This window comes from Tyto alba, unplaced genomic scaffold (assembly GCF_018691265.1).
Source record: "Tyto alba isolate M040663 unplaced genomic scaffold, T.alba_DEE_v4.0 Super-Scaffold_20000042, whole genome shotgun sequence".
Classification (NCBI taxonomy): Eukaryota; Metazoa; Chordata; class Aves; order Strigiformes; family Tytonidae; genus Tyto; species Tyto alba.
The window spans coordinates 8371076-8396720 of record NW_024881293.1 but is presented as its reverse complement, the minus strand read 5'-3'; the positions used below and the strand labels follow the sequence as shown (position 1 = coordinate 8396720).

The 25645-nt window shown below is 56.6% G+C and overlaps 3 protein-coding genes across 6 annotated transcripts in view; 1 reads left to right on the top strand and 2 right to left on the bottom strand.

The window, feature by feature from the left end:
- The window catches only part of MEGF6 (multiple EGF like domains 6), a 103690-nt gene extending 101924 nt beyond the window's left edge, over window positions 1-1766 (top strand). For both annotated transcript variants that reach the window (XM_042794765.1, XM_042794766.1), the window contains 2 exons: window positions 221-268; window positions 351-1766. In XM_042794765.1, the coding sequence (XP_042650699.1) occupies window positions 221-268; window positions 351-397 (95 nt within the window). In that variant the 3' untranslated portion in view covers window positions 398-1766. The remainder of the gene's footprint in view (window positions 1-220; window positions 269-350) is intronic.
- A 1198-nt stretch (window positions 1767-2964) lies between these two features.
- Window positions 2965-15455, bottom strand: ARHGEF16 (Rho guanine nucleotide exchange factor 16). 3 transcript variants are annotated; one of them, XM_042794769.1, is made up of 15 exons: window positions 15331-15455; window positions 13604-14177; window positions 12929-12980; window positions 12340-12494; window positions 11600-11656; window positions 10938-11098; window positions 9797-9949; window positions 9077-9206; window positions 8309-8383; window positions 7107-7199; window positions 6258-6412; window positions 5764-5949; window positions 5296-5369; window positions 4704-4805; window positions 2965-4261 (listed from the first exon to the last, which is right to left on the bottom strand). In XM_042794769.1, exons 2-15 carry the CDS (start codon window positions 14150-14152, stop codon window positions 4122-4124), a joined length of 2082 nt encoding a protein of 693 aa, XP_042650703.1. In that variant the 5' UTR covers window positions 14153-14177; window positions 15331-15455; the 3' UTR covers window positions 2965-4121. The 3 variants fall into 3 exon arrangements, with proteins under 3 accessions (XP_042650703.1, XP_042650702.1, XP_042650701.1); XM_042794768.1 differs by having other exon boundaries at window positions 13931-14177; window positions 15331-15353; XM_042794767.1 differs by lacking the exon at window positions 11600-11656 and having other exon boundaries at window positions 15331-15353.
- Window positions 15456-20621: 5166 nt separating this feature from the next.
- PRDM16 (PR/SET domain 16) overlaps window positions 20622-25645 on the bottom strand; it is a 342166-nt gene continuing 337142 nt past the window's right edge. Inside the window, exon 17 of the mRNA XM_033007817.2 lies at window positions 20622-23928. Within this exon, the coding sequence (XP_032863708.1) occupies window positions 23794-23928 (135 nt within the window). The 3' untranslated portion in view covers window positions 20622-23793. The remainder of the gene's footprint in view (window positions 23929-25645) is intronic.

Genomic DNA, 25645 nt, shown 5'->3' with positions numbered 1-25645 from the left:
CAGGCTGCATGCTGCCAGTGCTGTGTGAATAAAGCTGTTTAGTAACCCCAAACGTGCCTGTGGTAGAGCCGGCACACAAAGCCCGCTCTTTTCTGAGCACGCTGGAACAAAATGACCCTGTGCACCCACCAAGGTGGGACACCCACCCCACCACGCGTGACGCCGGCTGCCCCGCGCTGCTGCGGGGATGGGTGGCAGGGTGCTCTGACTTGCTTTGCAGGTGGGCCGCCTTGCCTGCCCTCGGCTGAGCACCCCCCTTTGCTCCCAGGTCAGTAACAGACCCCCCACCTGCCCCGACCAGTGACCTGTTGCACCCCGCCAGGGCTGACCTGTCCCGGGTTCCCTTCCAGCCGCGCAGCCCCCGGCCCCCACCGGGTCCCCACTGGTCGAGCACTAGGTCCTGCCGCCGCTGCAAGCGCTCCCTCGGTGTGACCAAGCAGCCACCCGAAGAAGCCAACGACCTCCTTAACAAACTTGTCTACAAGCCACACGAGCTGCTGCTTTCGGGGTTGTCCGAGCGAGGCCGAAGCCCCGAGTGTGACCGGGCCACCGTGACGGTGTGGGCTGGGCTCCGGACACGCTGCGTGGACAAGTGCCCCGAGACCGGCGCCCAGACAGACCAGTTCAGAAGCAATTGCTTATGGTCAGCAAACTTGGACAGCTCGTGGCAAATGGCCAGCCTTCATCTTTTGGGTGCTGGGCTAGGGGAGGGGGCTGAAATTATGGTCCAAAATAGGTATTTATGCAACAGTATTTATGGGAAGCTGTACAACAGTGTTGCCAGAACTGATGGCTGGACGTCCCCAGCTCTCCTGAGATCATTCCTCCTGTAAAGTACCACCTCACTTGAATTTTTATTTTTAATTTGACTTTGCAATGGTCTTTTACTGTAAATTATCACTTGCTGGGGGGGGCTCCAGCGCTTACCACAGCACCTCTGCAGAGCTGGTGCCTGCAGCCTGACCCTCACTGCCAGCACCAGCCAAATGCCCCGGGGTTGCTTTCCCTTGCTGAGAGCACCAGCTGCTCTTGCCCAGCTTTGCAGGGGGTTGGGAGCTGTTTTTTCACAGCAGGAGGAGGGCACCCCACTCGAGCTTCCCATGTCGTTTGCTCCAGGGAAAATTAAACCTAAATGAAGTGGAAGAATCAAAGATGCGGTGGGGTTAGATTCAAAGCTCTTGCATGGCCTGGTAAATGCAAATCCTTATTCACGTGTTCTCGCCCCAGCCCTGGACCGTGCATCATTTTCCTGTCCCAGCTGACCCAGGAGCTGGGGAGGGGCTGGAGGCAGGAGGGGGCTGCGCTCGGTGGTGAGAGTCAAGCCACGGCAAAGGGACCACCATGGCCCCAGGGAGGGCCAGGGGCTTGGCATCAGCAGCCTGCCCAAGCCAGGACCTGCACCTGTTTGCACAAAGCTCTGGGGGAAATAGAGCCCGAGAGCTGACAACGTCAAAAGAACCCAGGCTCTGCCAAGGAGAGGGGACGTCCCCGTCCTGGCACATCTGCCTCTGCTGCTGCTGCTGCAGCACAGCCCTGCCCAGGCGCTTGGCCTTTAAATTATTGCCACAGGGGCCAACGGAAAATAATAAAAGAATTGTTTCTTTTCCTGATGGAATTTATTTTAATCTGTATATAACTTGTAATTGTTTGCTAATTCTTTTCCTATTTTATTTCTTCCTTAACAGTATTTTTTGCATTAGATATCATTATTGTGAAGAAATAATGTTAATATAAGTATGTAGTGAAGGACCAAAATGGTGTCGTTAAGGCTGTATGTTGTACAATTGATAACCAGGGAGTAGGAAGCTTTTGTCCATGTGCCAAATGCCCCCGGCCAGTCCCGCCGGTCTCGCTGCCGCTTCTCCAGACAATCAGCCGGGTTGTTGCCTTTGCCTCCGAGCGCCCTCGAAGCCGCGGCAGCCGAAGGGTTCTGGGCCGTTCCTCGGCCGCTCAGGAAGCCACCGCCGCCTCGGCCAGCGGGCGAGAGCCCCCCCGTGCCGCACAGCCGGCCCCCCGCCCCGCGAGCCAGGGGAGCGGGCAGCCACGGGCCGGACGGAGCGACGGAGAGACGGACAGACGGAGAGACATCTGGGCCCCACGGGGCAGCTGGGGCTGAGCAGGGATGTCACTGTGCCAGCCAGGGATGCCAGCGTGCCGGGCTGTGATGTCATCATGCTGGTGAGTGATGTCACCGTGCCAGCCAGCGATATCACCATGCCAGCCAGGGACACCACTGTGCTGGCGAGCAATGTCACCGTGCCAGCCAGCGATGCCACCGTGCCGCCTGTCCCCCAGCCCTGAGGTGCAGAGCCGGGGGCCGCGGTGCCCCCCCGGGCGGGAGCAGCCGACAGAGCCGGGGGCCAGCGGGCGACTGTGCCGCGGGGCCACGGCCCGGCAGAGCCACCGGCACCCGGAGCCCGGCCGCAGCCGCTGCCAGCCCTGCGCCTGAGCACGGCACTGTAGCAACTCTGTACCTGTATTTTTTAATACCATGATTCTTTTTTCCTGTTCATATTTCTTAATACAATCTGTTTGCCTCCTCTTTTCATGTAGCTAGTGTTGCTCTTTTTGGATCTCATCTCCTCTAATTCAGCACCGATGAACAATTTTAATTCTTCCACAGTTAGGAGAAATAAACAGAAAGCCTCACTGAATTTTTATTTATCTTGTCTCGCTCAGTCAATTACACTTGAAATGCAGCTGACCGCAGATTTTCAGGCAGCTATTCTCAAGGCTGCTTCCCATCGTGGCTGTATGTCGAAGACAAGCAGAGGCCAGAATTATGCTGCCAGCAGAACGAAGTTTTCTTTCTAGAGCTCATAGTGGGGAAACCTGGCTCCTCAGCGTTGATTCTGCACGGAGCTGTCGTGCTCAGGGCCACCCATCACTACTAACAGGTTACACACAGGGACCCGCTGGTGCTGACAGTGTGTGCCGTCCTCGTCTGGGCAAGGAAAACACGCGTTTCAGTGGGATCCAAGAATTTATTGTTAATCCAATTAATCCTTTAACCGTTTAATCAAAACAGACGCGGTACAACAGTGGTGCCCCTGTGAATGCAAAGCCAGGCAGTGCCTGGATCGGAGCGGCTGTTTCCCCTCCACGAGGTGCGAGGGGCTGAGCATCACCCCTACGGCATTTAACAGCCCGCTCATGAAAAAAAACCCTGGTGCAAACGGCTCTGCTGCGACCAAAGAACTACCCTGGCTCAGCCCTCTTCCTTAATCCCTTGGTGGTGCTAATTCTGGGGGAGAAGGGGAGGAGAAGGGGCCGCTCTGCCTCGGGAAGGGCTGAGCTTTGACCCTCCATGACTATGTCCCTCTCCGGGGAGGGGGGGCTGAACCCCCTCTTTGTTCCTGGCACCTCTGCTTGCCCCCCGCCGGAGTTGGGAGAGGCAGCCGGGAGCTGCAGCACGGCTCCTCTTCCTGCTCCTGGCTTGCTCGGCCAGCAGGACTTGCAAATTGCTTCCCCCTGGCTGGAGCATCCCGTTTCTGGCCCCGTGAGAACGATTCCGACTGCACCCACCACCGTCATCTGCTAATTTAGCAAGTGGCTGGAAGGGGGTGGGCACTGCCCTGCTCTGGAGAGCCAGGAATAACTGGGGGCAGGGAAGGACAAAAAAAAAAAAAAAAAAAAGTAGAAAAAATAAACCAAAACAGGAGGGAAAAATGGGGGTTGAGGAATAAGCCTAGTATATACATTTAAGTTCCTAAAGATTCTCAATTCAGGTATGCTCTCCCTGTGCCCCACAGAAGGTGGGCAGCCGCGGCCCTGGCCCCAACGCCGGCAGGGAAGGAGACGGCAGCACCAGCTGCTTCACAGAGCCCAGATGGCAGCCGCAGCCTCTTCAACTTGAGCCACCACCTCGGCTGCCTCTTGAAGCCTGTTCCAGGTCATTAATATTAGTGCTGGCCAGGAGCGCTCGGATGCCAGGTCTCACATGAATTAGCTGCTGCCACGGCCGCTACAAAGACCGGTCCTGAATGATAAGATCTGCCGCCCGTGACTGCTCAAGACAAACGAAATTCAAGCAGCAAGGCTCTCCCGCTGCCTTCTCGCTATGGGCTCAGTCCGCAGAGGTCTGAAGACGCCTGAAATAAGTCACGGCAGAGGCTGTGAGCCTAGACGTCGGTCTCTATCCGCAGCCGCTCCATCCGGCGGACATTGCCCTCCACCGCAGTGCGGCTGGTGATCTGCCGAGCGCAGGACTGGGGGAACCAGCCCCTTTCACCATCCCTGAGCCTCTCGCCCCAGCACCAGCCTAGGAGAAGAACAGAAGCTGGTCAGGCGAGGAAGGACCGCGGCTGCTGGGGATGCGCGTGGAAAGGAGAGGGCTGCACTGCTCCCCACCGAGGTGCCAGCTAGAGGTGCCCAGGGAAAGCTTTGCAGGGGTTTTTTTTTTCCTGATTTACTGCCTGTTCTGGGGTTTAATTCTCTCATTTCTGAGGTTTCTGCTGCGGGCGCCAGCCACAGCCTGTGCCCAGGAGTCACTGGTGGCAGTGCCACCTCCATCACCCTCCCGGGGACCCGCTGTCGTCTGCTGGGACACAGCACCAGCCATCAACACAGACCCCACCAGCAGCCAGAGCTTCCTGGAAGCTCCTGAAAATTGTTAAAATCCCAGTTCACCAGGGTCACTGAAGCTTTCCCCCACCTCCACAGCTCCTGCCCTGGCCTCGGCCCCCCCGCTCGCTGACACTTACCGTCCTCTCCACCCAACACCAGCACAACGTCAGCCTGCTGCAGGGAAATCTCATCCGCCTGTTTAGCCAGGTAGGCACGGGTTATCTCCACCTGGCTCAGATCTGCAGAGGACAGCAGGGACCCGGGGAGAGGGGATGGCCTGGAGCCACAGCCCACTACCCCTGTCCAGCAGTGCCCCCCGCCCTGGGACTGGGCGAACTGCCCCAGCCCAGCCTTGTGCCCACCCCGCTGGGGCTCCGCGGCAAGTTGTGCCCTGTTCCCGTCCTGTCCCTGCCCCTCTCCTGCTGCCCCCCACAAGCACATGGGGAGGGGGAAAGCCAAATCTTTTCTTACAGAGGCATTCCTGGAATTTCACTGTGCCTCCTAGGGAATGTATTTAAGGTTTATTGTGACTGATAATTTAATGGGAGGCAACTCCTAACGAGCAAGGCGCGGTGCCCCGAGTTCTCATCTCCATCGACACATGTCCCCAGCTCCTTCCCCAGCAGGAGCGGGTAAGAACAGGGTAGAAACCTGGATCTGCAAATGCTCAGGCTCGAACGCAGCCGCTAACCCCCGCCCAGCCAGGCCTGCCCTCCAGCATGCCCGTACCTCCTTTAGGAGTGGTGTCAGGCTTTTCCTTTTCTCTGTGCATCAGTGCAGCGATCCAGCGGGCCCGGTCGCTCCTGGCAGGGTGAAAGCCCTTATTGCAAATAAAGCCTTAGAGACAGCTCTTGTGCTGTGGGCAGTAGCTGGGGAACTCCCAGCAGGAGGAAGGCTTTCAAGGGGATACAGACTGGACAAGCACTTGAGCAGAGCATTTAATGTAAAGGCGCTTCACATGTGGTACACACCACCCAGCCGCTTGGCTTAATTTGGACAGGGGAAGCATTATAAGGGAAATCGGAGAGAAAAAAAAGAAGCAGAGCAAGGAGAGAAGCCTGAGCAGGCCTCCTGTTCTGGGAGGAGGAGCGGGGAGGGAAAGGGTGCTTCACAGAAGCCTCAGGGGGATTTCCAGGGCACCAGTTTATCCCACAAGCAAGAAGGTGCAAACCCGTGAGATCCCGGCGGGCCACTCACAGCGTCTCTGCCGACAGCACGACCTCCTCCCGCCGGCCCTCGCTGTCCTTCTCCATCACCACCCGCAGCAGATGCCCGCCGCTCCCGGTTTTGCCGGGAGGAGGGGAAGGCGGGTCCGCGCTCTCGACCTTCTCCACCGTGACCTGATCCAGCGTGGCATAGTTCATGACGGTGTAGCTCTCCTCGCTGCGGCAAAGACGGGATTGGCACCTCAAGCCGCCGGCGGGGACCAAGCTGCCTCCCGGCACATCCAGTTCAGGCGGCATCACCGAGGTGCTGCCCCGAGGGGAGGGACACGGCTCCGCGGACTCGCCGGCCACCCGCAGCCAGAGGCGAGGCCAAGGGCTGGGGAGCTGGGCGCTTCCCTCCTGGCTAACGTGGGACACTTCAGTAAAAGTCAAAACGGGGAAATCTCAAGAATTTCTTAGGCTACTTGCGAAATTGAGATTTTTAATCCCCCTAGTTTTTTTCCCCCTGCCTCCCCTGAGCCTTACCTCTTCTTCTTGGTTATGATGAGGACGTCGTTGAACAAGAAGAGGTAGCAGAGCCTGCCGGCGCCTCGGCGGAAGATGCCCACCTCCTCCGACTGCAGCAGGTACAGCTCCCCCCGCTTCAGCAGCCAGCGGGAAGCAGAAATCAGCGGGAAAGGCTGAAATGGATGCGGGGACAGTCTGACTTACTACCTGTCTCACAAGCGGCAGGCAAAAATCAAGTCAAGAAGCTGTGTTTGAACTCGCAGTGGACCCTGGAGTCTGTCGGGATGGCCACATCACCCACTTTTAAACATCTTTTCCAGGAGGCAGGTGGGGAAGCGCAGCAGCCGTGTACTCTGCTCCAGCAGCCTCCCCCAGCCCCGAACCACAGCAGTGGGGGACAAAGTCCAGGATTTACCGCAGCCCTTTACAAAGCTGCCCACAGCTGGACAGTCCTGACAGACAGACGAAGCCCCGTGTCTGTCTGGAACAAGACAGAGAGGGCAGAACGCTGCCAGCTGATCCACCCAGGTGAAAACTCCCCATGTCAGGGGCAAGTCCAGCTTTTACCACCCCGTGTGCAGGAGGTGAAAGCTCAGAGCAAGGCAGAAGATAAGGTGAAGGGTTGTGAAGGACAGCGGGTTATCCAGGACTACTCTGCTGGCAGGGTGAGTGCCCAGAAACTTGTTTTTAAGTCAGAAAAGCAGGAAAAATGGTCATCCCCGGGCACAGAGCGATGATGCTGTGCCTGGCAGCAGCGATGTTCCAGCTGGTCAAAGATTCCTAGGACAGATCTAGCAGCCCTGGGATGGGCCCCCCCTAAGAGCACACCCCAGAAGATTCCCCCCTGCCACTTCTACAAGGCCTCACCTTCTTCTTTCCAAATTCCAGCTGTTTCTGCAGGGTGTACATCTGCTCCGTCCTCTCCATAGCACGAGCTCCCTCATTGCAGCTCTTTACCAGCTAGAAAAAGGAGAACAGCACAAGGGAAGCGGAGAATGGCAGGATGCTGAGCCCAGCCGTCCCCCAGCTGGTGAAGGGTCGGGCACCAGTACTGCCCTGCTTCCCCAGCCAGGAGAAACAGCTGAGTCCCAGCACAGGCTTCGGCCCAGGCTTGGGAAAAAGCAGCTGGAGGTTCCCCTGCCACGAGAGATCTCCAGCAGAGAGAGGTGGCACGTTTGCTCTGCCTGGAGAAGGACCAAAGTGAAACGGCACCAAAACCAAGCTTCACCCGGGGGGCAAGACAAAGAGGAAGAATTAATCATCTGAAGAGAGGAGGTTAAGCCAGGAGGGCGAACAGTCAGACAGATGGAAGGGAGGACAGAAGGCAGGTGAAACGCCGCCAGCTTTCACACTGCCCAGTGGGCACCGGGGCCCCCCACACACTGCCAGCCGCCCCCCAGCCCAGGGAAGGGCTGTCCCAGCAGCCTGGCCGGGGCACCGAGCACTTCATACCCCACCAGGACACCGAGCACTTCATACCCCACCGGGGCACCAAGCGGGACAGACTGTGGGTGGAGGGAGTGCGTTGCCCAGAGCCCGTCTGTAAGGGGACAAAAGAAAGAGCCACCTCCACCGCTTCGGTGGCCGCCACCTCTGTGGCACACTGCTTTGTGCGAATGACTACCAGATGGGAAAGCAGGTGGAGGTGAGACACGGGAGCGCAGCTCACGAGTGCCGCTCCTTTGCCCCTCTATGCTTTGCTTTGTGCACTGCTCTTTGCCTAAATCGCCAAATACCGTGGCAAATAAGTGTCGCGGCTTGCTATCACCTCGAGGGAGGTCCTGAGAAGGGAAGGCACTAATGGAGAAGATGACACTGAAGGAAAGGACAAAAGATGGGCCAAAGAGGAAAGAAGAAAAGATGCCAAGAAAACAGAAAAAACACGATCAGCTGAAAAAGATGAGCAAGGGAGAAGATGTGTACATCCCGCAGCTATGTGCAGCAGAGAAACCTCAAGTGAACCGATGCAGGGAGGAAGAATGAGAGGCCAGAATGGCAGGCTTGAGGCCAGGGTGATGGACCAGTGAGCTGGAAGGAGGAAAGGTGGAGAGCTGGCAGCCGGGCCTCACCTTGCTGATGGCTTTCAGAGCTCTGGTGGCAGCTCCGTATGCTGCAGTGCATGCTTTTGTTTTTTGACAGACAGTCTAGAATTTCAAGATAAGATGCTTTAGTGATAGGGCAAGACAGAGAACTTGCACCTCAGCCGCTGCCCTGGGGCTCCAGGATGCGACACACGCTCGCGCCGTCCCCGCGGTCAGCCCGGCAGCGGGACAGGGGCGCGCTCAAAGCAAGGTTTAACTCTGAATCTGGTTTCTGCTGGGGTTTTCCTGACCATCACTGTCACCCCACGCACCGGGCAGCCCCTGGCCCTCGCCCCTGCAGCCCATTACGGACTGGGAGCAGTTACTACAAATCCCACGTCCAGCAGCTTTGCTGTTTAGGGAAGCTGGGTCCAGAAGTCCCAAATTTCAACGAAGCTTGTGCAAGACCTGCTTTCCCTTCCTGGGCCACCTGATCATTAATCAATGAGGACATGTGTGCCACCCCACCCTGGGTATCCAGACGCAGCACGGGGCACAGGAGAACCTCATGTCACCCAGGTGGATGCTGCTGAGACATGGAGCATTATTCACAAAGCTTTAAGCTGCATCTCTGACACTCACAAGAAGCAGCTCGCTCTGGATCTAAATCCTGAACACAGGCTTGGGCATCCCAGCCTCAGCACCAGAGGGACGGCAGTCCAAGCAGAAGGCTGTCCCAGGCTCAGAAAACCACAGAAGGGTAAAACAATCACCTCTTCAGAGGCGTCAAGCAACGCCACTGTGTGACTTACTTACATCTAACAGCAGAGGAAGCCGTGTTACCCTCTGCATAGGGAGAATGAGAAATGATATCATTGGCAGGCCTCCACATTCTGGTTTCCTTTCAATTTGGTTCAAGGTCTCTTTAAATAAGGGGTTTGTGGTTCTGGAACAGGACAAGAAAGCTCCATTAACTCTCTTCTTCAGTTATCGAGGTTTCCCAGCAGCTTCCCTCGCATGAGAAATGCGGCACGGGGCCAGCCCTGCCGCTGGGCTGAGCTCGGGGTGCGCAGCTGGGCTGGAATATGGACCGAGACGTTGAGCCCACCAAAAGACGGGTAAAGCTGTAGATGTACCAACAGCAGACACAGGCTTGACCTGTACAACCAGTATGGTCCAGAGATGAGCAGCTTCCATACGTGTCCCTAACACGCCACACAGGCATCACTGCCCTCGGCACGGCCCATCTGATTTCAGTATGTGGTAGCACTACCCCCACTGAGCCCCGTCCTTCACCCTTCTTACAGCACACCACCAACCACGTCCCAATCACCCCAACACAGGCACACCGAGGTCTAGAAGTTAAACTCTGCTCAGAAAGGAGACAGCCTTCCTCAGAGCAAAGGAAACAACCACGGGCTGGGGGAGCCACGTGCGGGTCATGGTCCCGCCTGCCCTGTCCACGTCCCCGTAGCCCCGACCCCTCATAGGCAGCTCCTCGGCCAGCCCAAGGCCTGAGCACTCAGCAATACTCACAGCAGCTTCTGAAGTGTCCTCTGCTGGTAGACTTCGTTGGAGCAGTAGCTGACGTAAGGATTGAAGTGGTTCGAGGCGTGTTCTTCCACGATGTCGCTGATGTCGGGAATGAGGAGGTTTTCCTGGTGGCGCTTCTCTAAGTCTTCAAAGAAGCTAAGGAGAGAATTTCAAATAACTTCACTACATGACTTGTTAGGGACGGACAAACCGAACAGACAGATGTTTCGCAATGCTCCCACTGCAACTTTTCCCTGGAGGAGACGAAGCCCTGGATCCCTCCTGCACCGGCCAGCTCCACGCAGCCAATACACCCACGGCTCCAGCGCGGCTCCCAGCAGCTCCATCACGGCGATGGGGAATCGAGCTTCCCCAACACACACACATCCTCCCTTCCCACACAAGACACACCCCCCTCCTCCGCTTTAGCTCTCTGGGATCCCGTCTGTGCCCCACGGGGGCCGCTCCTGCCCACCCGTGGCAACACGAGCCCCCACTGCCCCCGCAGCATTTCCCACGCCTCGCTCCTCCGGCTGCTTTCCCACACGGACACGGCTGGCCACCCGCCCCAAGCACCAGCTCCCCCTGGGGAGTTTGCTCCCCACCTCCCAGGGAACGCTGACTCTTTGAAGGCGCAGTTTCAGTTTCGGCCCGGCCTCCGGAACAAGCAGCCACTCGCTGCAGCGGCTCGGCCGCCCCGTTGTCCCGCTTTCGGCCGCAGCCAGGCTGGAGCCGGGGTTCCACATTCCCATCTCACCAGCCCGGAGGCAAAGGGAGGCACCCCCGAGACACCCGAGGAAGAGTTTCTAGGCAAACAGGAATGTCCCAGGCGTGGGGATGGGGGTGGGGAGGGGTTCAACTGGCTTTTGGTGCCCAACTGCAGCCGCACAACTGAGCACCACCATTATAACTCATTAAAAAAAAAAAAAAAAAATGGGTGTCAGGGCAACAGACCATCTTTCACTTTGTTATTCAGGTCCTGAGCATGCAGCAGCAGGAAGCCACTGCAGGGGTGTGTGCCACGACACGAGGCGCTAAGAAGAAGGGCAATGGTTGGGATGTCTCAGTACCTTCAGCAACCCAAGGGATGATTATTCTTACAGGGCTCCAGAGCCCCAACCCCGTGCCCATGTCCCCCACTTGCCCGGTGCTGACAGTCAGGATGTCGCTGATGTTGGAGAAGAGGTGGTGGTGCTCTGTCTGAGTCATGGTCTCCTTCAGCTCCTCCGACCTCATGAAGTGGCACACCAGGACACTCAGGCTGTGCATGTAGGAGTACTCGGAAGTGATGATCTCAAACATTGCCTGAGAAAAGCCAGGCAGTGAAAATGTAACAGCACAAACTGGCTCAAGAAGGCAGTGAGGTAAAACTTGTTATAGCTTATTTACACTTGGTTGGCACGAAGCTATAGAAATAACTTTGCTCCGGCAGTGAAGCATTCCCTGTATCACCTCATGCATCACCTGGCCTACACCAATAATGTGAGCGTGGTTTAGGACACGCAGGCATTACCAAGCCACAGCACTAAGATGTTTTCCCTTCCAGTGGCTATTTGCCATCAGCATCTGAAGGAGCTGCCCGCTTCCCTGCCAAGACGTGCTCACGGGTGAGCCCTCCCATACCGTCCAGCCCCAGAGCTGCTGGAAGCAGCCCCCCCCAACCCCATACGCAGGCGCTGAACCCAAGGCTGAGCCCAGCCTTGCTCTGAGCCTGGCCCTGCGCGAGAGGGGCCCGGCCACGGCCACGCGTGTCCCTGCTGCCTTTGGTCACGTTGCAGTCCCGGGCACGGCCAAGGCTCCACTCACCTCCTGCCGTTTGCGCTCCTCGGGGGATATCCTCTGCAGGAGGCCGGCTTCCAGCACCTGCGGGCGAGAGGCTGGAGGAGCAGCCGCCTCTGCCGCCGAGCGATGGTCCTGGCACGCCATCTAGTGCGGTCTGGGGCTGTGCCCGGCCCCGCAAAACCATCATCCCTGCGCACCCACCATCCCTGCACACCCTGCCTGGCCCTGCAAAACCATCATCCCTGCGCACCCACCATCCCTGCACACCCTGCCCAGCCCCACAAAACCATCATCCCTGCTCACCCACCATCCCTGCACACCCTGCCTGGCCCCGCAAAACCATCATCCCTGTGCACCCACCACCCCCTTGCACCCCACCAGCCGCCCCACTGCAGCATCTCCCGCTGCAGCCTGCAGCAGTTGGCTGATGCCACTCGGCAGGAGATTACCATCCCCCAGGGCCAGCAGTTGAAGCCCCAGTACCCCACAGGAGCCCCTGCCTTGCCCCAGTCTGGGGGTGACCCCCCGCCACAAGCACAAACCGCCGCAGCCCCACCGAGCCTGGGCAGGAACCTGCACATCCCAGCCAGGGCCAGACAGCCCCAGAACAACCCATGGCAGAGACTAGCGCTGCCGAATTATGCACTCATGGCCTGTTTGGCAGCTCAGAGAGCTTTTAAAGTACACGCAGCCGTGGCTGCAACACATCACGAGCTGGGGAGCAGCCTGTGGAGTGGGACCTTTCGGACCCTTGGGGCTCCTACCTCCGGGAGCTGGCTCCAGGTCACCTGTGCCGGGCGATAGCTCTGCACTACAATAGTCGGCTCTTCTGGTATGGATTCCTCCAGCAAATCCTCATCTGACTCATGGCTGACGGAGTTCAGACCTCTCTCACGGATTTCCTGATACAGCCGGGGCTCTGCAGGGGAAAAGGCAAGAGGTCAGCGAAGCCTCTCCCAGCTGTGGCTCATGGCTTCCCTTCCCAGCACCGCCTCACCCCACCAGCCAAGAGCCCAGACACAAGCGCTGGCGAGCTGGGGCCAGCACCTCCCCACCGAGGTTGGACTTTGCACAGTGCCCATTAACCAGCAGCTCCTGCTCCCAGGAGCTTCCCGAAGCTCTCCCCCGTGTGCCCAGAGCAAGCAAAGCTCCAGCTGCGAGCTGGAAAGGAGGGCGGCAATGCTCCTCTTGCAGGTGGGGAAACGGAGGGAAAAGCAATTGCCCCAGGCCAGGGCCAAGCAGCAGCACATGTGGCAAAGGGACTTCGAGGGATGAGCTTCGCTGGGAAGCGTCCCGGTGCCCCGCGAGGCAGAGGGGAAGCCGGAGCTGGCGCTTTCGGGAGGCAGCACTCACGGTCCTTGAACGAGCCGCCACGCTTCTGCACCCGCCTCCGCCCAAAGGTCCTCTGCGAGGGGAAGAAGAGGAGAACACGCTGCAGTTACTGTATTTCTGTGGCCCTGGGAAGCATTTAGCTCCTCCAGGAAAGGGGAGAAGTTACCTGCACAGCCAGTCAGCAAATACCACCCTGTTCTTTCAGCCTGATTTTCCTCTGAGCTTTTGTTTGCCTTACCAGACTGACTCAGCTTTCACCTTGTGTTATCAGGGTCACGATCTAAAACCGTTTTGTAGTTACGCCGCTGCCTTTCACATCTATCTGTCTCACACCTGGACTTTGCCTGCACTGGAGTCTCCTTGTCTCCAGACCTGCTTCACCCATGTTTGTGTACAACCAACCGCCACCTCGGAGCCGCACACCCGGCCAACCTCGCCCTGCAAACATGTCCTGACAGCAAGCGGGAGCCCAGGAGCAGCCACTTAACACTCCCCACAAAAGCCACGTCAGCTATTTCCGGGCTCTCCGGGGACACAGAGCATCTGCTGGTGACATGCAGGCTTCCCCAGGCACAAGTCACGTCACCAGGTCCTGTAACCGACGGGAGTTGCAGGAAAAAGGCTCTGCAGATCAGGGAGAGCGGGGGCCCGATCCCTACCCGTGAGCAATCGGGTGACAGCGGGTGCAAAACCAACCTTGTTCCTGCCGGGGCTGCGGGCGGGCTGGGAGCTGCCCTCCTCTGAGACGGGTTTGAGCGAGGGGACAGCGTGCGCCGGCTCCAGCTCCGTGCCCAGGCCCTTCATGGCCGCGCGGTAGGACATGTTCCTCAGGTTGCGTTTGAGGGCCCCCCCGCCGTCACCCTCCACCTCCAGCGAGAGGCCGGGGACGGACGCCCGCTTGGGGTCAGGGCCCAGGGGCTCCCAGTTCGACCCAGCCGCCCCGAAGCTCTGGTGCCGGGAGGGGTTGGTCTTGGTCTTGGTGGAGACGGCCAAGCTTTTGGGGATCAACTGCTGGGTTCCCACCTTCAGTGCGGCCGGGCTGTCCGTGCTGAGGACGATGCGGCGGGGCTCGGCCGAGGTGGGAGAGCCCGTGGCCAAGGGTGAGGTGGTGTCGGGCACCGTGGCCCAGCTGCTCTTCATGGTGGGGGAGGTCGGGCTGGGGGGCTCGGGCCGCACCGGGTGGCATCGGTACTCCAGGAGATAGGTCTTGTCATCCACAGGGCTGCCGGGGGGGCTCCGAGACATGATGGCGGCACAGGGAACCAGAAAGCTGCACAAGACAGACGAGCAGACAGACAGCTGGAGCGACGTTTGGCAGAGGGCACCTCCGCTCAGCCACGGCCAGCGTACTGTTTTGGGGCCATGCAGGACCCAGCCCCGCTTTCCCAGGGCGCTGCACATAGGCAGAGCCCCCCCCACCCCCCAAGCCGTGCTCGTGGGGGTCCCCCCACCCACGTGCCTCCCTCGGGGCCACCCACTGTGCTGGGGCCAGGCTGGTGGCTCCTGACACTTGCAGCTGGCTTCGGGCAGAGGGGTGCAGGATGTGGCCAGGGACCAGGCAGGCTCGTACCTGAGCTGCCGCACCTCCGTGTCCCCTCCTGGTCCCCTTTTGGGGTCTAGGGGTGCCGCCAGCTCCCCGGGCCGGCCTTCACCTTCCTTACTTCCACCTCGCCCAGGCTGCCGGTGCTGTGCAAACCCCGGCAGGCGCCTCGCCGCGAGCCCTGTGCTCCCCAAAGCTTGTGCCTGTCCCAAAGCGCCGCGAGGAGCCACGCACAGGCACCTGCCCCGGTCCCTACAGCTCCTCGTCTGGGGTTAAGCTTATTCATCTCCTTCTGTGCCCCAACACGTACCATGCACCTACAGAACAAACATCTGACAGAGCATTTTACACCCACTGCCTACCCCGTTACATAATTTAAGGAAAAACTACGGTTTAATTCCTCCCAACTGAGGTCTCGCTGTATTGCCACCGCCACCTCCAATCTGTCCCTTTTCAAAGGCCGCACAGACCAGGAAACACAAACCAAGACTTGAACGTATTTCCCTGCATCAATGACTGGCAGGAGGACAAAACAGACCCATCAACAAAAGCTCGTTTGATCAAGCTGATGCTTATTTTTCCCATCCAGAGCTCTGCCAAATGTCCTGCGGATGAGGAAGACACTACGTTCGCTTAACCCCGTCCTGGCTGAGGAGGAAGCCGAGCCTAAGCACTCGCCCTATTAACAAGGGGAACGCCCCGTTCCAGGTGCTCCGGGTCTGCAGGACCGCGACCCCCCCATGTCCAGCGCTCCGCAGCCCCCGACCCCCCTCAGCAGAGCAACGCGAGCGGCTCCGAGCACGGCGGGACACAGCCCCGGGCACCCACCGGCCCCTCGCAACCCGCCCCCCCCGACCCCGGGACGGAGCCTCCGGCCACTCACCAGCCCCGCTCCCCGCCGGGATGCTGGGGGGGGGGGGTGCGGGGGGGGGGTGCGGGGGGTGGGAGGCGGGTCCTGCTGCGGCTCTGCCGGGCTCCGCCGCCGCCTCCCCCGCTCGCCCCGGTCCCTCCGCGGGGCCCCGCGGAGCTCGGCGGGGGCGGGCCGGGCCGCGCCGGGGGCGGGCGCGGGGAGGGACCGGTCCGGGCGCCGGGGAAAGGAGAGCTGAGCGCCGGGCCGGCGGGTCGGGGGGGCTCCGGCTGCGGGTCCCGCCGCTGCCCCGAGCAGAGGCCGCCCCCCCCCCCCCGGGGTCCCCGCTGCGCTCCGGTACCCCCCGCACCCCGGCCCAGCCCCTGCGCGCCAGCCCGGGGTCATCCCCTGCCTGACAGGAGTGGAGAGCGGGCTAAACTTAACCAAAAATCTTTTGGTTTTGCTGCTTCTTGACCTTTCTTCAAGGTGTTTGCACGGTACCGCTCCCCGAGGCCCTGGCCGCTCTGGGAGTCACCCATTCCCCAAAGCCTCCTCACCAAGCTCCCGGAAGGACATGGGGTATTTTTTCCTCCCATCGTGTTAACGGGTGACAAACCACCGCCCCGCCGGCTGTCCCCGGGGGCTGAGCAGCCGCTGACAGTTATTTCAGGCAGGCCAGGGACTGTTTCTTACTATGGGCACGCGTGAGGCTTGCACAAGTCCAGTGGTCCGGGGTAATGCCGGCTGTCCCTCTCGGTGTGTAAATCACCGGTTTGGGATGCTTTGGTGCCACCCACTCGCCGAGCCCCGGCTGGGGAAGGAGGATCTGGGGGTCAGGCTGCTGACAGCCACCCAGTAACTTGGCTGCCCTGCAAGGCCAGGCTCAGCAGTGCTCTGTATTGACTGGGAACGGACTTTTCCTTGACCTTCTATTTTGCTCCCCGCTCTGATTCCAGACACATACCCCCCCTAAAAATGGAGCCTTTTTCTTGCTGGTTTATGGTGAATCTCAAGCGCTTTCTGGATGACAAAGTCCACTTGTCAGCAATATTCTTTTAAAAGACTGTTCTCTTCTCTCTAAGGCCTGCCTGACAATCGCTCTATTATCAGAGCTTTCTTATCCGATAGATTTTTTTTTTTTCCTTTCCCTCCAGGGCTAATAAGGAGAAAGGTTGCCAGCCGTCACAGAGGCAGAGGGTTTCTACTCAAGAGTTCAGCTAAGACTGAAACCCTTACATGGCAAACTCCAGGGAAGGGCTATTATGCTGTATGTAGGATACCATCATTTGATCACGATGAATGACTTTTTGAAGCGGAGACCATTCATCAGTTTTGTAATGCGTGTTGTTAGTTCAAAGACCCTGCTTTCAAGTCATTTTTGCTCCCAGGGCCCCTGCTGAAACGTCTGACCGCTATGATAGTTCGCTAACTCTCGGCTCGTGGTTGTGAAAAGAAATACTCTTGGCATTTTTAGATAGCTCGCTAATGCCTTGTCCCAGCCCGGAACGTTCCCACTCTTCCCTTCAGCGGGATGCAGGCACGGAGCTCAGCAGCGAGGAGCGGTGTCCACGGCTGAGCTTTCCGAACCTCTTTTGAAGAATTACAAGCCAAGCACATAAAATACCAGACGACGAAGCTACCGCAGAGGCGGTGAGGGCTCGGCAGCGTTACGGCCCGTTACCCAACAAGGAACCGCTCTGCCGGCTGGGGGTACCTCACCCCGCCGGGATCCCCCGGCCGGGTCTGCCCGCCCGGACACCGGCCCCTCCTCGGGGAAGAGCCGAGCGAGGCCGGGCTGCAGCGCTCCTCCCCTGCCCAGGCAGCCGCCGGGGAACAGCTGGAATGGAAGCCGTTATTTTTGCAGACTGGAGACATTCTGAAATCCAATTTTTCAACAGGCTGTTTCTTCCTGTCCGATGCCCTCAAACCGCTCCTGTCCAAGTTCCTGTTTCTATTCCCCTTCCACGCCGCTCCAACTCACCTTTTAGCGAAGTAAGAACGTAACCCATCCAAACACCCCATCACCGTGCACGGCGGGGTGTGCAGCGTTCCTCCAAGGAAAAAAAGCTCACAGGACCATTGCTTATAAAAGCACACAGGTTTATTGCATATCAATCTCATGTATAAATTCATTGTAGCATTGGAAAGATTACATTTGGTATACATTCCTATTCTACAGCATTAACCTCAAAATCAGCTTCTTCTATTCATTATTTTAAAGGAATTTCTCTACACAAGTACATTTGTCCTTTATCACAAGCATCAAAATGAAATTTGTAAAATCGCTTTTTTAATTATTTTCTACACTTCATATCTTTTATTTCATTATGCTCCCAACAAAGCGATTTCATATTAATTAATAACTGCCAATACTTTTTTTTTTTTCTTCCTTGGCAGTTCAAGGCTTCTAGCCTCGGACGCAAAATCTAATCACATATACAATAAGTGCATCTACGGAATTTTTTTCTTTTTAATAAAAATTTCACAAACAGACACAATAATGACTGCTAAACACAAGTCATGCACAGTTTACTTATAAACATAACAGAAGCAATATACAATCAAGAATGATATGGAACAAGCACCATCCTCTTTCTCAATGTTTTTTAAACATTATATGAAAACCAGACATTTACAATTGATTTAAAAAAAACACTATACAGTTCTAAAGAAAAAAAACAAAACAAAACAAAACAAAACTAAATCATATCTGTATTGTAACAATGGGAAAAGGAATGACAAAGGATGCACAGATTTATGATTCTTGCAAGCACAATATATATATGTTTTAAATTACATCTTCTGCAGGCTGGAAATGACATCAGGGCAAAACATCTCTTGCTTTGAAGAGAGCAACGAGAATGTAAAATACATTGAGAATTACTTTCAGAATTACTTTGTTCACATGTGAATTGCACATTTGGAAATCAAAGCTGCCTTTTTTTTCTTTTTCATTCTTTTTCCAAAGTGGTAATAAGAATTAATGACAGAAGAAAGAGAAAAATAATCTCGGAATCATTCAAGAACATTTTAATCACAGTATCACTCAACACTACAGAGAAAAAGTTTCATGGCTTTGTGAAAACACTACTGACCATCGTCTCGGAGCAGAGGTTTTTGCCCTTATGTTACCAGCACTGACCCGAGCGGGCTGCATCGCTGCCTGCCCCTTCTCCAGCGGGCATCAATGGGCAGGTTCCTGCAACACCGTGATGCTCTCCCCCTTCCCCCGCCACACACACACACACAAAATACAGCACGTAAAAATCGAATGTCAGTAGATCGAAATCGGCTGAGGGGAGGGGGGCTCACAATCCAGTGCTTTGATGCTTAGAGTCAAACGTGTTCATGTCATTGTGCAAGTGCTTTTCGAAACGCTTCGTATGAAGTGAAAAAGAAGCCGTTTTCAAGAACGTCTATGGAACGTCTAAGTGCTGATTAGGGAGGAATCGAAAGCTTCCGCTAGTCTGTTTTAAGCAAGACAGAAACCAAGCTTTGTGTTTTGTCCTGGAATGCAGTTGAGCAAACTCGGCTCGTGTTTTGCTGCTCGGCGCCCTTCGGTTCGGCTTTCCCTGCGCACCCACTCGCCCTGGGGCGCGTTGGGCAGCCCCGCACCCCGGGCAGCCAGCACACACACACATGGGCACCCCCCGAGCTGAGCCGAGCCGAGCCAAGCCAAGCTGGGCCGAGCCGAGCCGAGCTGACCCGAGTCGAGCCACCGGCCTCGGCAGCCGCGCTGCGCCGGTGCCTTTCCGCATCAGCTGCAGCGGTTCGCGTCGGGGCTGCCCGCCAGCGCCCGAGCAGGCGAGAGGAAGGGCGAGCACACTCCTCGGACTGGCCTTCTCCCACCCAGCCCAGGCAGACGGATCTGTCCGCGGTCAAAGGTGTGTTCGGGAGGAGCTGGGACCTTTCTCGGAGCAGCTTCCCTTCAGCAGCGCCGGACGGCCGGGAACAGCCGGCGGCTGCCGACTTTATCTGGTTGTACAAAAAATTCACAGGGCTTCTCCCGTTCCCTCCTCCTCTCTCTTGTGGCCATATGGCTACGAGATGTGACAGTACTTGTAATAAATAGATCCTACGCAAATATTCTTGGGTTCAAGCGCCCCGGCTTTCAAACAAACAGCAGGCCGTATCCCCACCACTGCAACCCCCCCTCGCCATATAGCCCCAGTATCATCCTGAGCACGCCGTGCTGGGGGTGTTGGATGGGCTTGGGCGCTCCGGCTCCGCGGCTCATCGCAGCCGAGGGGCCCAGACCCTTCCCACCGGCGGCACGACCTTCCCCGAGACACGCGCCTCTCGGGAAACGTCCTGCCAAGCACAGGAGGGCTTCTGTCTACAACAGCAAATCAAAACCTAAACATCTGCTATGAGCTGCAACACGTTTCAAGTGCAATTGAATGAAAGCTGCGAGATAAATAGAGATTTCAGTGAGGCTTTCTGTTTATTTATCTTAACTGTGGAAAAATTAAAACTTGTAATCAGTGCTAAATTAGAGGAGTCGGGAGGTCCTACAACAAACAGAGACACTAGCTAGAGAAAATGGGAAGAAAACTGAATTAGGAAATATGAATAGTAAAAAATCATTTCATGATTTCAAAACCTCTATTTTTAATGTCCTTAACCCCTGGCTGGATTGTACCTCCCCGTCCCTGGCCAGCACCGCAGCAGAGCACGGAACAGCCCTGCGAGGAGACGGCGACTGCGCGAGCTCAGCTGGAGTTCGGAGCTGCTGACAAACTGCTGCGGGAGAGACAACGCAACGGACAGGAGGGCTGCGATACTGAAGGGAAGACCATAGATACCCCAAATCAATCCCCACAGTGACATTTACATTTCTCAGTACTCGGCCCACATGTTGGAGACCAGCTCGCTGCCGCTCCCTCAGCTGCTCTGCTACCTCCTCGTGCCGAGGAGTGCGATGCCGCCCCCTTCAAAGGCTGCTTCATGACCAATGCAGCTTCAGGGCAGAGCGCGCAAACGCTGCTCACACCCACAGATCTTGTTCCAAAAAGGCCAGCGGTGCCGCGGTCCTGTGCTCAGGGGTTCAGGCTTGCTCTGGGCAGCTGCCGGGAGCCGCGGAGCTGCTGGAAGGGGCCAGGACTGAGCCACCCCTGTGCCGAAGGCCGGGCGCTGTTTCCCTGCTCTCCCGGAGCAGCGGTTGGGAACCAGCGGGGCTGGCCAGGCCCCCCGGGCTGCCCGAGTCCCGTGTGCCGGGGGCCGAGCTGGCAGCGGCTGCGGCCGGGCTCCGGGTGCCGGTGGCTCTGCCGGGCCGTGGCCCCGCGGCACAGTCGCCCGCTGGCCCCCGGCTCTGTCGGCTGCTCCCGCCCGGGGGGGCACCGTGGCCCCCGGCTCTGCACCTCAGGGCTGGGGGACAGGCGGCACGGTGGCATCGCTGGCTGGCACGGTGACATTGCTCGCCAGCACAGTGGTGTCCCTGGCTGGCATGGTGATATCGCTGGCTGGCACGGTGACATCACTCACCAGCATGATGACATCACTGCCCGGCACGCTGGCATCCCTGGCTGGCACGGTGACATCCCTGCTCAGCCCCAGCTGCCCCGTGGGGCCCAGATGTCTCTCCGTCTCCCCGTCTCTCCGTCGCTCCGTCCGGCCCGTGGCTGCCCGCTCCCCTGGCTCGCGGGGCGGGGGGCCGGCTGTGCGGCACGGGGGGGCTCTCGCCCGCTGGCCGAGGCGGCGGTGGCTTCCTGAGCGGCCGAGGAACGGCCCAGAACCCTTCGGCTGCCGCGGCTTCGAGGGCGCTCGGAGGCAAAGGCAACAACCCGGCTGATTGTCTGGAGAAGCGGCAGCGAGACCGGCGGGACTGGCCGGGGGCATTTGGCACATGGACAAAAGCTTCCTACTCCCTGGTTATCAATCGTACAACATACAGCCTTAACGACACCATTTTGGTCCTTCACTACATACTTATATTAACATTATTTCTTCACAATAATGATATCTAATGCAAAAAATACTGTTAAGGAAGAAATAAAATAGGAAAAGAATTAGCAAACAATTACAAGTTATATACAGATTAAAATAAATTCCATCAGGAAAAGAAACAATTCTTTTATTATTTTCCGTTGGCCCCTGTGGGAATAATTTAAAGGCCAAGCGCCTGGGCAGGGCTGTGCTGCAGCAGCAGCAGCAGAGGCAGATGTGCCGGGACGGGGACGTCCCCTCTCCTTGGCAGAGCCTGGGTTCTTTTGACGTTGTCAGCTCTCGGGCTCTATTTCCCCCAGAGCTTTGTGCAAATATATGAAGCAGTTCAGGTTACAGACTGTTGGTCTCAGAGCCTTGGGCACTTTCACAGGGTGTTGTGGAAAAGCAAAAAGGAAGGGTAAATTTCCTTGGAAAATACTCTGATGCTGCTAATTTACCTTTTGTTCCTTCTGTACCAAAGCTACCCTAGATGCTTCCCTCCATGGAGATGCTGAGGCTCCTGGCTAGCTAAAAACAGCCTCACGTGTGCTCTTGGGCGCAAAGAGTGAATTGCAAAGGTATCTCTCTACCACCGCCCATGCCCTGGGGAGCACTTTCCTTTGCTTCAGCGTGCTGGGGTGAGGCTGCCCCGCTCTGCCCCCGCGCACTGGACCGGCCCAGGAGCCGCCGTCTGCTCCCCTCGCGCCGAGCGGACAGGCTGTGCGTGTCCAGCGGTCACAGGCAGATGTACCGACCTGCACGCTGCCCCTCTGAAATCGGCCAGTAACCCAGTTCTGCAAGCGGCTACTACCTGGTACAACACTTACTCGAAGCTCACCCAGCACTAAAATATACTGAAATTAATGGGAAAAGCTCCTCTCGACTTCACTGGCCTTGGATGCCTCCAGCCGCCCGGCGGCTGCGGGCGCAGAACTGCAGCGGCCAAGATGCAGAGGCACGAGCTCTCTCTCAGTGGTAGCAGCAGTCTGGTCCTCAGCATTTCTAATTTTTAGATATCATAATTCAAAAATTCTCAGAACACACATTCTTCACTTTATCTGTGTAGCTAATGTTATCCCTTGCAAGGTCTAATTGCTTTCCTGACTATTCTGTAATTCCGCATCACCTGTAAAATCACCGCTCCAACAGCAGATTGTAATTGCAATGCAGAACAGCATAAACATCACAGTATTTCTGGAGGCTGCTTTGTATCAGTAAGGGAGATGAGACTTTGAAGCGATTTAAAATCACTCATAAAGTATCTGTGAGCAATTTTAGAGTCAGAGAGACAATTTGATTTTTAGCTGTGTGCTTGAATAGCAGGCTGTACCCCTGAGGTTGCTGAAGCAAGGGAATTTTAATCTTTCTACTTAAATTATAGGCCAAATTGCAGCATGCGGTGCACAAACAACCATCCAGCATACTGAAACCACCGCACGAGTCAGAAGTTTCTGCCGCAGCTCCTGGATGCTACCAACACCGCAAGGATGCCGCTCGGAAACTCCCTGGGAGATCACTGAGAAGACGGGTCTGAGCCGCCCTTCCCAGGGCGAGACTCGCCCACGCCCCGCGGCTGCACGTCCCGGGTGAGGGGCTGCCCCGGGACCCCTCTGCCTGGGAAGGTCTGAGCATCTCCAGCGGCTGTTGCCGGGTGCCCCGGCCAGCGCGGGGCCGAGGGCCGCGTCCCCCTCGCCCACGGGACGTGGCTTTTTCAGGACCCCTCCCCGGGCTGCTTCAAGCTCGAGCAGCAGCTTGGGCTCCCGGGCGCTCGGGATGGACAGCACCCTCAACCTCGCAGCGTCAGCACAGGCAGAAGGGCACGCAGGGCACAGCCAAGGACCACGAACCACGTACTCGCACGATGCACCGATAACCCCAACCTCAGCGACGCTCCACGCTGGAGATTTCTCAACCGGGACACCGCATGCGGTGTATCACGACTGCAGGCAACGTGGCCTCACACTCGAGAAGCCTTGCACTGTGCCGGTGTGTTTTGCTGGGAACAAGGGTAGGACGGTATTCCTGCGGGAGCACAGAATTTCAGATTCTTTTGGGGGTCAATTAAATGGGTCAAATTTACCCTTCCCTGGTATAACTCCAGCGACTATGTCAGAATTGCACCGGGGATAGGGCACACCTGGCTCTCCTTCCTCATTACTTCACTTTTCAGCTGAATTGAAAGGAAATGCTACCGAATGGTTTCAAGCTTTCATTTATACGCAGGCTTTACTGGCTCAGTGACACTGTTTTGTAATGTTAGAGGGGCCAATATTTGATTGCACTGTTGCAATTCGTGTCTTGCTCATGTTATTCCTATAGACTGTGAAATCCTAGGGCTGCATCAGGGTTATCCAGTTTTGGAGATGTTCATTCTGATAAATTAGACATGAAAACTCTGGATAGATAAAAATGCAGGACTTGTAGGTCAGATGCGACAGGTTTCCTTCTCAGCCAAAAGTCCAGACGACTCCCTGAGGCCCTCTCATCCATCTTCTGCTTGCTAGGATTTTTGCTAGGATAATTGCAGCACCACCGCCTCCTCGCTTGGACTCTGGCCAGTGCCTTGTTGACCTCTCAGAGGTGGTTGATGGGGTTAAAGCTCCCCGACTCTGAAGCTGCTCCTGCCATGTCCAACCAAGCGCCCAGAGAGTTCTGGGAGGACGTGTGGAGGGGAGCGTTCTCAGACAGGGACAGCATCATTGCATAAGCCTGGAGGAGGAGAGAGTAACGCAGAGGACACGTGTGAATACACACATGGGACAGGCCGTGCTAAACCGTGTGAAGCACAGCACCATCTCACCACACAGGATAAGTAGGGTGGCCAGCACCCCTTGGCCTGGGCCAGTAAGTTGGAATTCACATCCGCACACTCGGATGACACCCATCAGTCCAACTACTCGAATTTGCCAGGGTTTATAGGCAGTTAGTCAGGAGAGGCCATCGTTCCCACTGGCTTTTACAGGACCAAATCCATTCTGCGCCAGCCCTGCGCTTGGCCACAAACCCACACACTTGGTTTTAGGCTCTGCTCTCGGGGGGAAAGCAGCTACAAGCAAAATGCCAATTACTTCGTTTTGTTCTTAAAATAAGGTGCACCTGCAGACAAGAGAGTGGCCGAGCGAGGCTGGGGCCTGTCAGAAGCCCCGGTCGTGTACCCAGGGTAGCTGCCTCCTCGGCCTGACTCGCTGCTTGGCGTGAGCCCACTGGTGCCTGCAGCACCCCACACACTGGCTTTTAGTGGTCGAGGCCTGAAATGCTCATCAGCACTACTCGTGTGTTCCTATGTTCTTGTCGGGGTAGATTTACAGCTGCACTGCTAAAAGCATCTGCTGAGAAAAATGCATTGAGACTTCTGTTTTCTCTGTAACAATCTGCTTGCTTCTCCGCAACCCAGATGCTCTCCCTCTTCCAAGACTACTTCTCTCAGACACGTTCGCGTCCTTTCCCAGCCCACACAAGTGATGTGAAGACTTTGGTAGCCGATGACCTCACCCACTGGGGGTGACAGCCGGTGTAACTGCCACCCGTGATCTGAAACAGAGGAGGACGTGGTCCCCACCCACCCCGCTCTGCATCAGCTGGCACCATGCTCCTGGCTCTGCAGAGAAATTGTGGCTGTGTAGCCCTCTCCTTCACAGTGAGGTCGCACCCACCCACCTACACCCCTTTGCAGGGCAACAGACAAAGCCCATCTGTTACCTGGGATGTCAGTACAACGCTCAGTGCAGTAGGACCCTTAGTAACGCAGCTGGGATGGTGACAACACAAACCAGTTACCCAACTTTAGCCTCTTAAAAGCCAAGAGTCAGATCTACTTGTCAAGTCAACACATTCACGTATTGCAGGTGTGTGCAGGAAGAGGTACAGCCTGGCAGTGTTGTGGACATGCACGCTTCTAAAATTGCTTAAAAGACAGCCAGCCACAAAGGAGTGCTGTGCTGCTCACACAAATGTTGTTTCACTACCGCATTTCCTGCACGAGAGATGGTTCGAATTGTTTAAGTTACTTATTGTGATTGAAGTGGCACCAGGCCTGCATCTCGTACACTATACAATTGATTCCAAAGACAAAAATACCTCCCCCCTCAAGCACAGGCTGGACCTAACAATGTAGTACAAATTTCAAAAGAGCAAGCTGTTCCTAAATGGTTAGTACGTTTGGCATATTAGTAACAGGACACATGTGAGAGTCAGGCAAGTGGCTTGTGTTTAAATTAGTTTCACCCGTAAAAACGCTCTGTCCTATCTTCAAGCAGACCTTCCCCGGCTTCGGTACTAGTACCTGCTACGAAGGAGGACACGTATTTCACAATTTTTGGCTGATGAGAAATCAAAAATTATGTTCTGCTTGGTAACTGCATTAAACTACTGCTTTACTGGACATTTAAAATAGATTTCATGACAAAGTCTAATGCTTGAAGGTTAG

Bases quoted from the DNA above. Each gene is read 5' to 3' on its own strand.
- ARHGEF16 (XM_042794769.1), bottom strand. From the start codon at position 14,152: ATGTCTCGGAGCCCCCCCGGCAGCCCTGTGGATGACAAGACCTATCTC. The intron at 12,495-12,928 runs GTGAGTGCTGCC...TTTCCCCTGCAG, and splicing joins TGGCGGCTCGTTCAAGGACC to AGCCCCGGCTGTATCAGGAA. The intron at 11,657-12,339 runs GTAGGAGCCCCA...TCTCGCCCGCAG, and splicing joins CCTGGAGCCAGCTCCCGGAG to GTGCTGGAAGCCGGCCTCCT.